Source organism: Hippichthys cyanospilos, chromosome 5, assembly GCF_059441005.1.
Source record: "Hippichthys cyanospilos isolate Australia breed blue-spotted pipefish chromosome 5, RoL_Hcya_1.0, whole genome shotgun sequence".
Taxonomy (NCBI): domain Eukaryota; kingdom Metazoa; phylum Chordata; class Actinopteri; order Syngnathiformes; family Syngnathidae; genus Hippichthys; species Hippichthys cyanospilos.
The window spans coordinates 12,583,856-12,596,016 of NC_142373.1; the positions used below are offsets into that span (position 1 = coordinate 12,583,856).

Consider the following 12,161-nt stretch of genomic DNA (forward strand, 5'->3'; position numbering starts at 1 on the left):
GGGATTAAACCCATTTGCGGGCCAGAACCGGCCCTCGGGCCGCAGATTTCACACCCCTGGTCACCACCATCACATCACTTTGGAGAAACCTCCTTTAAATTGATTTGAAAAAAAAAAAGTCATCCAAAGCAATCATAATAAACCTTTGGAAGAATTTTGATAACAATGTCAAATTTTAAAATTATCACAAAGCAAATGTACACTATTTTATACCATTTATGCAAAGCTTAACAAAACACCCCTGCGCTTTGCAAAAACATGGTACAACCCTGATTACTTTTTCTATAAACACCTTGGTTTAGCAAATTCATGGTTTGCCCGTTGAACCCTGAAACTAAAACTTGGACTTTGGAGACCCTGGGAACAAAAACCTGCTTTGCTTGGCTGTTTGGTAAGTTCTTCATATCTATTAATACATGTATTCACAAAAGTGGTGACAAGATTGAAAAAAATGTGAAAGCGCTTTCTAAAATTTCAGTTTAAACTCAAAGGGAGTATGTGTAATTTTTTGTATGTGCCTGTGGGTGTTTTAGGAGCATTACGGTAAAAGTACCACCCCCCCTATGTAATATAATTTCATGATAACTTCACATTCTTCATAACTTCATATTCTTTCAGTCTTCTCAAATGCAAAGAAACGTTTGCAAACTAAAAAATGTGTACAGGGCATTATCTTATATGACAAATTTGGACAAAATCTCATCTTGTCTCATTTTTGTGGACTCCATTTCATGAGAGACCTAAAAATGTAGCATTTGTGTCTCATCCTAGCCCTACTAAATAAACAGCACTGGTTGAAAAACAGTAATTGGTGAAAAATGGTTTCGCAATACACTTTAATGGGAACCCCCCCAACAAATTTCCTCTATTACTCGATTAATCGCTGAAATAATTGATAGAACATTTGATTGTAAAAAAAAATAGAGACAACCCAGGTGCACTCTGCTTCAAGATGGATCCATCCTACACACACACACACACACACATACACACACATATTTGCAATGGCTGCCTTTGGACGCCAATGGTAGAATAATGGTGTCATTTTTATTCCCATTACCACCTCCAACTAATCATGATTCACACCTTACGTGAAAGCAAAAGTGTGTCTGTGTGTGTGAAAGGGGCTCAGTGGGCTTTTGCGCGGCTGCGTGTTAAGTCAACACTGCAGTCAATGAGTCACTCGTTCGCCCATGTGGAGACAATGCCGACTCACTTGAACGCCACGTCGAGACGCTACCGAAATAGACGTGTGAACACCAGGGAGGAAGACAAAAAAAGAGCGTGAAAGCAAACCAGTGTTTTGTAAATGTAGGGCAAGTTCCTGTTTGAGAGAAAAAAAAAATCATGACATCTGCACTGATTTGAAAACGTTAAACCTAAACCTGTGTTTTAGGCCAGTAAAGGGGGAGGGTGTTGGCTCAAAATGTACAAAATTCAAGATTCAAAAGTTTTATTGTCATATGCACAGTAATACCACATAATGAAATTCTTACTCTGTTCACATTCCCATCAGACTACATTCCATAATAGAGCAAATAATAAGGTAGGCAACAAAAACAAAAGTATGCAAATGACATGAAGTCAATCATTAAATTGAATTAAAAACGCTAATAATTTCAAGGGAAATACCTGGCACAAACGAAAATGTAAACGAGCTAAACACAACATGATGAAGATAAAAACTAATATTAGCTAGCATGTTATCCACAGTCACAAATTGTTGGATCGGCAAACAAATACATTGTGGCCATTATATCATACATCAACTTTCTTACAAAGAAAGTACAACTTACAGTCGTGGGAGAGAGACAAAACAACGTGTGCGTCACCGACTGCCTGCTCTCAAAACCACATCATCCTTCTCACTACGAAATGTAATATCAACAGCGGCCAGAGGGGGCGCCAAAAAACAAAGATCAAGCCAAACAAAGCACAAATGAATGAAATGTTAAACTGAATCATCACTACACTGTAAATTTATACAATAATTAGCTGTCAATTAACCCTCTGACCTCTTGTCTCAACAATTCATTCGTCGTCAACATAATAAGAATTAATTTGATAATCGATGAGTCGTCGATTAATTGTTGCACCTCTATGGTCAACTTCCAAAATGGAAAGCCACCCCTCTTGTTTGAGCAAATCCATGACTGGAATTAGGTGGTTACATAAGACCCACCCTCCCAAAAAAACAAAACAAAAAAAAAAAAAAAACAATAAAAGGGATGCAGATTGATGCGCCACGGAATGATTCATCGGCAAACGAAACGACAGGAAAGGACGCTTTGTAGGTGTGCGCTTGAATGAGACAAATTCGAGCGTGTTGCGTAACGTATACACTATAAGTCTCCATGCCAATGAAACGGAAGTTATGTAACATAAGCAATATGCGGACAAATGAAAGAACTTTAGCGTGGCATGGATGTGAAGTTGCTGGGTGAAGCCCCACTTCTGCGCCGTACTTTCAAACAAGCGTGTCAAGGCTGCCGTAATCGTGTTGAAGAGATTAACGGGCAGGACAGCAAAATAGAAATAATCCCTCAGGTGTCCTATTAATTTGTTTACGGTTTTTTTTTCCACTCTTGTGATGAAGTACATTTAGCCTTAGTGGAAATTGACATATAGATACAATGCTTACAGCTTTTACTTCCTGTTTGAACTTTTTTATTTGGAACATTTTATTAATATTTCAAAAGTTTGTGCTTCATTTTTTTTACCTTTATTTAACTCGCAAATGAGGCCAGATTCAAATATCCCATTGAAAATTCTATAGAATAATCAGTTATCGGAAAATTGATCATTGACGTCTATTGCCGTCAATGGTAGCGAATGATTTAGTTTTTCAAAAAAACGTTTTTTTTCAACTCAGACTTAAATTGTGCATAGCAGCAGAATGTTTTACTCTCTTTTAGTGAGATTCTATACAGACGTGTACAATATTGGCAATAAAAAATGATTTTTTAAGGTCTTTGTACATAAAGAAATCTTGTTTAATTTTTTTTTCACAATTTTTTTTCTGAGAACCCTTATTTTAAGAAAAATGCAAAACAGACTTTCACAGCACAACATATATTCTATTTTACTCTCTATTTCATGCTTCAGAACAGTGCATTTGGTTGAAAATAGAATGAAAAATGAAGGGACCACACTGCGCTTTCTTTGACGTCACTTCTTGCTTTTTCCTTTTCTCACTCCCCACCAAAATTGAAAATTTGTGTGCTCAGGTTGAAATTTCATTTCGTTTTTTTCCCCCTACTAAATGTTGAACTCCATAGCTCCAGGAAAAGCAAAACAAATTTCCTCAGCATAATTTCGATTCTGTATTTCACACTACAAAGCAGTGAATTTCACAGAAAATACGATATGAAATTTACATTTTCCCCAAGCTGTCCCACCACCTAGCCTGTACTCAAATATCTTGTTTTGTGAAAGGAAGTGATTTCAACACCACAGCAGCCATTTTTTCCTACCTAGCAAGTTTAAGTAAGCCTGATTTATTCAAAAATCATCCACTGAATCAGTTGAGTCATTTACGTCTATTAAACTGCCTTGTTTGTTTGATATCATAAAATACCGATACCTGGTATCTGTACTATTTACGCCTCTCTAATCCGGCAACTGATGTGCTTGTATTGGAATTGGTCCTGGAGGTGACCTTCTTTCCCTCGCTTTTGTTAGCGTCAGCAAAACGCTGGCGTCTTTTTACGCAATATTCGGTCCGGCCGCGTGACGTAACAGGTCATGCAACTGCGGCGTCCCGAATGTTTATGTGGAGGTGTTTATGGATGCGCGGGTTGCGCGCCGGATCAACTCTGAGCCGCTTCTACTCATTCACTTGTCGCCGTTACTATAGCGACGCAGCAGAGGAAGAATGCGGAGAGACAGATGGACAGGCAGACAAGAACCTGGGCTGAATGCTAATAATGGAGGCAGCCTGTTACATAAGCCTGCTGCAGGATCTGCGATGAAGTCACAGCGCAAGGCTTAGAAGAGCTGCAGCTTTCCACAAGTGCTCAACGCGCATTTCCATATGTCTCAGGTGCAAAAATTGGATTTTCATCACGCACACTTGGAAAATGACATTATTTGGTCTGGCCAAGCCCGTGCTCCACTTTCTCAATGAATTTTTTTCATCAGTCGTCGCAGCTTCCGTTTTGCCCTGAAAATAGACACCGCAAGTCCCTGTGAACAAAAATGTGCGAGAGAGGGGGCGTGAGTGAGTTTTGAGACTGCAGCAGAAAAGAGCCAATCAGATGAAGGAAGCTGCCGGCCCACACGGGCGAGAGCGCCTCATTCACGCCGACGCTGACCTCAATTCATTCACACTCTCATAACTCTTTAAATGCTCTCACATGCAAATTTTGTCTTCTCAAAGCGCATTTCTTCTCTCGCACCTGAACACGCGCGACTGAAGTGCTATCATAAGGCTAACAAAACCACACACAAGCTACCAAAACACTCACACACACACGAAAAAAATGCATTCATTCATTCATTCGTTCATTCGTTCATTTTCCTCTCACACGCTACTTAAAACTTGTTTTGCTCATATACTCCATGCCATTCTCTTACCAGTACTGAAATGCTCTAACACATGCAATACAGTACTTTAAAATGCTATCTCACATGTACTACTGAAATGCTTTTACATGAGTGAAAAACTCACACTACAGATTTTCATTGCTCATACACCACTCTCTCACACACTTATTTGAATTTCTCTGATACACTACTGCATTAAAATGCTCTCTTACAACTGACTCCCTTTCACACTACTGTTATTTATCCCTTAACAACTGATGCTCTCACATACACAACTGAAAGGCTCTTTCACCCAACTTCAAAACACGCTACAGAATTTCTTTGCTCAAACACTACTGAAAAGCTCTTACATACTACTGAAATGCCCTCACATACTCAAAATTTCTCTACTAAAATTCTCGAAGACACTATCACCCACAACTGATTTCCCCCACAATTGAAATGCTCTCACGGTCACGACTGAAATGCCCTCACGCACTACTCAATGATTGAAATGTTTCAATACACACAACTAAAACACTCTCACAAACTAATCATTGCTTCTCACTTGTACTCTCACTTGTACGCCCTGATGAATAAGTCACTCACATTACAGTATACTTTTTTTCACTCGTTGACTTGCGAAAAACTCTCACACTACGAAATTTCACAATCAGGCTAACAAATTCTTTCATTCAGACTCTTACTCTCTTTCTCTTTCTCTCCCTCTTTGTTTTGTGCACACACACACACACACGAAAATGTATTATTCTTACATACATGACTGAAACTCGCGCAACTAAAAAAGCTCTCAAAATGGTGAAACACATGCTCAGAACTGAAATGCTCTCACACGCACTAGTACTCTCAGCTGTGTATTCAGAAATATAATCATTCAATGTACATATTCAATATATTTAACTGTTACAGTAGTGTGTTTTATTTCCCCTTGACTGATAAGCTTGAAGATTTTATTATTCTAATGGTAAAAGTGGCATCCATTTTGTCTTAATTCTGTTGAGACAGTATGTTTCCCAAATATTAAAAGAGGCTAACAAGTTGGCATTGAACGAGTTAAACGTTGAAATTGTTCATATTTGTGAATGTGAGAGTCAACGGTTGTCCGACCATGTACGCGTGCCGCGCGACAGCCGCGCAAGAAACGTGCCAGAGACGATCTTTGAAAGCTTTTTATTTCACCCTGGTCACCATAAACGAGAACTGCACTGACCATTTACTGTAGAAACATGTAGCGGGAATGACTTGACTTGCGCGTGACTATACGGGAATTTACGCCTTTCGGTCAGACTGGAAAATGAGCTGTACAAAATGTGGCGTTCACAGGTCCTCAATTCATAGCTGCAAATTTCATAAATGAATGGCAAATAATCTAGCATTTAGGAGGATTTCTTTTTTTGTTTTTTTGGTACATGGCCATGAATGGCGTGTGCAAAAAAATAGCAGCATGACATTGCACTCCGAGCAACGGCGTCACAACCCGACAGCATTAAAATCCGTGATGAGCCTAAAACACAAACGATGATACCAGGCGACCGTTCGTTTTCCGTTGTTTTCGGAGGCACCTGATAATTGAGTTCAAACTGTATAAACACGCACAAATGTGCAAATGATACAAGATACACATTCACTATTTACAATATGATTCCTGTCTGTTTTTGTTCCGCTTGGCCCACAACTTAACGTCAAATATGAGCGATGTAAACAATAGTGTAGCAGGCAAAGACAATGAAACAGTTGGCACATATGAAATTTTCTTGGAAAACACCAAAAGTACATTCTTCGCGATACAGTGGCGCCTTAAAATGCAAGCGTCTTGACTTGCAAGTTTTTTATGATAGTTTTTTTTGAGATTCAAGCAAAAAAAAAAAAATGTAACTGGGTTTCAGACCCCCACCACTAGATGGCGGCAGTAAAGATCCGAAGCAAAACCTTAGGTACAGCGTTTTTTTGGGGTCATGGAAGAAATTCAACCTGCATCTCAAGGCACCTATATATATCCTCCTGTCTCCACAGTTGTGTCCATTTTGTCCCCGCAAAACAGCCAAGTGCATCCCGGCCAAACACGAGCCATCATCGGAAAGGCCAGATTGTCCTTGACTGAGGACACTAGGTCGGACTTAGTAGGGTAGCTCCAATGAGTCAAAATATATAGACCAAAAACAAATGTCCACCACAGAGGACACAAATTAATAGACTGCGTCTCAGGAGGATATAAAGATAATCGACTCAGCTTGTTTGAATGATGTTATGCGAATTATCATCTTTCCAATATCTACCATGTATGAGACTAGCCATGCAGCAGTGTTTTAAAATTCTATTCTAATACCCGAAAAGAAATAGCAATATTGTCCTCCAGACGGAAAATTTAATAAGCATGCTGTGCCAAGGGTGAAGGCTGCCTTGAGATACAAGCGACACGATTCACATTTTTCCCCCAAAATTGCCTCAGCTGCCAGTAAACTCAGTTGAATGAAAATGCGCCCGTTAACGCTAACGCCTACTGAAAAATGTCACTGCTTGGCTAACGCTTAGCATCGATCTTTGAAGTTTCAACATTTCAATTCACCGCCAGCCACTGGGGTGTCGATGCCATCTAATGGTGATTGCACATCAGTCAAATTGTTTTCATGATTGCTACTTACAGGAAGTAGCATCAAACATTCCCCCTGTCATCCTGTGTAAAATAATTGGCAAGTATACCCGTCAGTGGCAGTGAATGAGTTAAACAACAGATAACTGAACACAAACAGTGGAGCAACACATGTAAACGAACAACAGCACAATACTCTCAGGCATGTATTCTTTATCCTCTGCAAAAATGACTGATAATACAGCGGCTTAGTGTCTGATGGATACTTAATTTGTGCCTGCGTGCCTGTATTATGCTGCCCCCTGCTGGGTGCATATAATGGGGGGGCAAGAAGAGAACCACGCTATCAGTATCAGGCAGATACTAGATCATACCAATTTTAGGTTTGGCTGCTTTCTTGGCACAGTTTAACAATCACGAAGATGCAAAACAGAAAACTGTCGTTTTCAAGAAATATCAAGGATCGTACTCAATTTAAAACACACACACACACAACATTTATGGGTCAAAAGTGGACCAACTCAATATTTGGGGCAATTTTTTTCTGCTAAATTGTAAATTGAAAAACACATTTCTTTAAAATGATCTGTCTTTTGAGGTTGTGTGTCAAATGTATAAGTGGTGTCGGTACTTGGTATATCTAATCAAAGGTTGACTCCTTGTACTAGTATCTGCCTGAAAAAATGGTATCGGACATCCCTAATTTGTGCGTTTATCTCAATAGATTGCGAGTGTTTTGAGTTAGGAACGTATTGACGCGTGCTGAGCTTGTATTTCAAGGCCCCACTGCGGCGTGTGCGTGCGTGTGTGTGGTGTTTGTGTTTGAGGAAGTGCAGAGGTCAGAACCTTGGACAGCTCAGCTTTGTGCGCTTAATCGCAATCATCTATTCCGGTTGCTGCTCGCGCACTCGGCGGCAGAACGCGAGCTAATTGTGAATCAAATTAGCATTAGCAAAGAAAAAAAATGGAGGACAATACAGCATTGATGGCATGCATGAGTTGTTAATTCTCCTGTTGTCTAAACACACGAATGCCGCATTGCTGTCTTTAGCGAGATCCAGCCGTCAGCATTCGGCCTTTACATTCAAAGTCGCCCGTTTGCGATGTTTCTTTTCCTTCTTCTCCGCGTCCTTCGTTGCGGAGCGTCAGCGGTCCAGGTTGGCCTCGCCGCAGTCCCGCTGGCTCTTGAGGTCCTGGAAGACCTCGGTGAAAAAGTGCGGGTCCGCGTTGAGCTGCAGCATTTTTCCGCTGAGCTTGTCGATGATGCCCAGCGAGGTCTCCCAAAACACGTCCTTGTTGGCCTCCATCATGAAGGGCTTGAGCGGGTAGGAGATCTCGTTGCCCATGTAGGAGTAGGCCAGGTACAAGCAGGTCTGGAAGGTGCCCTGCAGCTCGGCCAGGCTGGCCACGCTCTCCTCCTGCAGCGTGGCCTCGCACAGCAGGTAGACGAAGACCACGTTGGCCGGCGTGATGAAGCCCTGGTCCTGCCAGCCTTGCAGCAGCAGAGTCCGGTCGATGTTGCGGAACCACAGGATCACCTCGCCGCTGTTGAGCTCTTTCATCTTGGAGCAGCGGCGGCACACGAAGTCCCCGAGGCAGCGCAGCAGCTCCCCGGTGGACGCCTGGATGACGATGCGCCGCGGGGACACCGCGGGCGGGCTGTCTTGCTTGGGGTTCTGCTTCTGCGTGGGCACCGTGGGAACCGGCACCGGGATGGGGGCTCGCTGCTTGCGCTCCTCGCTTTGAAGGCTTTTGCGGATGTTCTCGCTGTTGCGCAGGGCCACCTGAGCGCCGCACGGCGGATTCGGGTTCGGGTTCGGGTTGGGGGTCACCTTCTTGGCGCTCTTCTTGGCCGAGCTGGCCACGAGCTTCTTCCACGACAGTGACACGAACATGGAAGGCCGCTTCAGGCTCTTGTCGCCCTTGTCGTCGGCGTCGATAGCCTTTTTGGTGGCGGGGGAGATGGAGAGCACGGTGCCCATGATGACTGCGGAGGCGCACAAAATCAAGCTCGAGCAGACGAATCACGACGACGTGATTGAATCCATGAACGCGTTGCGCCTCGGTTCCTCAAGCCAAGTCCACTTGAGGACGTCGGAGGAAGACTGCGTCGGATGCGGGCGCCCGTCGAGATTAGTCTGCGCTCTCGCCAATCGCCTCGCGCGGCTTTTTGATTGACGTGGCGAATCGGCCAATCAGAAAGCCGCCGACTGATCCAATCACCCAGTGGACTCAAGTGCCATTGATAGCCTACATACGTATGTAGACGTGACCTGCGCATTTTTAGCTCTTGTTCTATCTTTTCCCTCGGGCTAATTACCTGGCTATTTGAGCTCCTCTCCCATTATGGGATGACTAAAGAAAGATAATGGTGTGAACATGCCAGTTAACTGCGCGCATGGAAAAACAAATTAAGATGCACTATTTTTTTGCGCTCCTGGGTCCTAAATAACACACATTGGTGCCTAAAACATTTTTTGCTGTGTATTATAATTAATGGTTGGCTCTGTAGGCGCTTCTAGCATGTTTGTTTAGGTGTGCTGAAACCAACCTTCAACTTAAACTTATCACCTCTTATTTTTTTTATTTTTTATATGTTCCCTCTTTAGTCAATGTAGAGTCGTGGTTCTCAACCTTTACCCTGCTGTGAAATATTATTTTCCAGCCATGAACCCCCTCATCAGCCCAAAACATTTTAGGATGGGACTGAAAAAAGTTTTAAAACAAATTGCTGCAACATCAATATTTGATTTAATAAACCTCAGTTCATTTTATTCAGGAACTCCAGAAGATAGATGGTGTGACATCATTTGCTTTATTTCTGTCTGAGCTGCCGGAAATGATGTCATTGATGACAATGACCTCCCCCCCTGCAAAACAAAATAAAATAAAAGCAGGCAACGCACAGGAGCAGTCAAAATAATACGATTTAAAAATAAGTGTGTGCATGTTCCATTTAATTTGCTCTTAATTTAAAAACAAAAGTGTACAATTACGGCAAGTTACACAATGCTGTCGAGACATTCGTTTCGATGAAAATCTTCAATGGTTTGCTCCATTGAGGATTCCGTGTAGTAGGGTGTCTAATCTGACGCGCAGATTACAGCGGGAGTGGATGCGTGTCTCAGGGAAGTCCAGGGCCAATCCAATTACCTCGGGAAAAACTGGCATCCCTCTCCAAGGTTATGTCGTCACTCACTGACACTTTCCATTGAGATAAATTGGAACTAAACACAGCATCTAAAGAGCAATTTCATTTGTCATATAAACTCTGTCATATAAAAACAGTTCATCTTAATATATATTTATAAAACCAGAGCTTCTCAACCTTTTTCAAGTTATGTACCCCCTGTGAAATATCTTTTCAGCCAAGTTCTCCTTTATTCAGTGCAAAAAAAAACCCAACAAAAAACAAAACATAAATACTTAAAACATGCCAAGGATTTTTGCTCATTTGTACACTCCAAAATTCCTTCAAGTACCCCCGGGTGTACTACTACCCCATTTGAGAACCACTGTATTAAACAGTACCCTCACATTGCTTGATGAATGTCCACCATGTGCCCATAAAATGCTAAAATTAGCCAAAAAATGTCCACCATGTCATAGTTCACCTTGTAAGCAACCTCACTCATTTCACTCTTTTTATACACGCTGCTTAAAAGTTAATCTACAAAAACAATGTGCGGGAGCTTGAATTAGAATTGCACTCACCGTGTCCATTCTGTCTTATAAAAACATTTCAGGATCTTAACCCTTTTGCACTACTTTGACCATTTTTGGGTCATTTTCTTCCACATCATTCTCACAGTAATTTAAGCCAAGGGATGGAACATTCCCGGTAGTGTGATAACTACGTGGCCGTGCCATTTTGAACTTTGACATGTTGTGAACATCCGGGTGAAATTTCAGCTCCCTGTCTGATTTCAATGCTTTCTCTTTGATGTGAAAATCCTTTGGACAAAAGAAGGACAAAATGCCCCATAAGGGTTAAAATATATTTATTAAACAGTCCCTTTAAGAGTAAGATGGTCATTTCTCCATGCTCAGATTCTTTTGTGTAGAAACTGAAGCCAGTTCCACATGTTTGTCCTATAAATGGATATATTCTCAGTCAGGTAGGAAAACAGGGCGACTTTCTTCACCTTCGACTTCACGTTTGCGGTAAAACGCTTGGGTTGGTAAATGAATTCGATCTGCTTGACATTGGACATGACTGGAATGCTGTTGACTTTATTCTTGACATTGGAGGCAAACTGCCTCGGTTTGAAGATTACGTCCCATATGTTGGACGTTGACGCCAGCCTGTTGGGATCAGACATTTGAAGACGTGAGATCAGCAGCTTGGATATTCATGCAAAGGACATCGGCTTGGATTCTGAAGGCAATTTAATTATTTGTCCGATCAAGCTCTCTTAAATTTTCTTCCATGCTTTTGGTCAAAGCTCAGCTTGTTTTGCGGCAACCGCTGACATCACGGCTGCATAGTTGCTGACATCATCAGACTTGTCTACCTTGTTGACATCACTACCAGCTTGAGTACTGAAGGCAACCCTCAAATTTTTTTTTTTTTTTTTTTACAATCATGTTCTCCAAAACCCCTCTAATCCAAACATAATATTCTGATGAACTCATTCAGTCCCAAAGACGAATTTCTACGTTTTTTTTAAGAATCCAGACATTGTACTTGGATGATGAAATTCGTCCTAAAGTAATCAGTTACTTTAGCTTCTTAGGTACCAAAATTGATTACTTTAGGTACTAAAACTACTGATGTGATTATTTTAGGCACTAAAGTAATCAATTACTTCAGGTAATTAAATCCTAAAGTAATTAATTACTTTGTATGATAATGCCTTAAATAATCCAGTACTTTAAGTACTATAAATGGATACTTCAGGTACTAAAGGTACTGAGGAGATTATTTTACTTCTTTAGGTAATAAAGTCCTAAAATTACCTTAGTACTTAATTACTTCACGTAATTGATTACTTTAATTGTACTAAAGCAATTGATTAACATATAA

The 12,161-nt window shown here is 41.3% G+C and overlaps 1 protein-coding gene across 1 annotated transcript; it reads right to left on the bottom strand.

The window, feature by feature from the left end:
- Window positions 1-5,699: 5,699 nt before the first annotated feature.
- cdk5r2b (cyclin dependent kinase 5, regulatory subunit 2b (p39)) lies at window positions 5,700-9,250 on the bottom strand. The gene has a single exon (XM_088415763.1). The coding sequence runs from the start codon at window positions 9,115-9,117 to the stop codon at window positions 8,281-8,283; it is 837 nt and encodes a 278-aa protein (XP_088271889.1). The 5' UTR covers window positions 9,118-9,250; the 3' UTR covers window positions 5,700-8,280.
- Between the last annotated feature and the right edge of the window lie 2,911 nt (window positions 9,251-12,161).

Bases quoted from the DNA above. Each gene is read 5' to 3' on its own strand.
- cdk5r2b (XM_088415763.1), bottom strand. From the start codon at position 9,117: ATGGGCACCGTGCTCTCCATCTCCCCCGCCACCAAAAAGGCTATCGAC.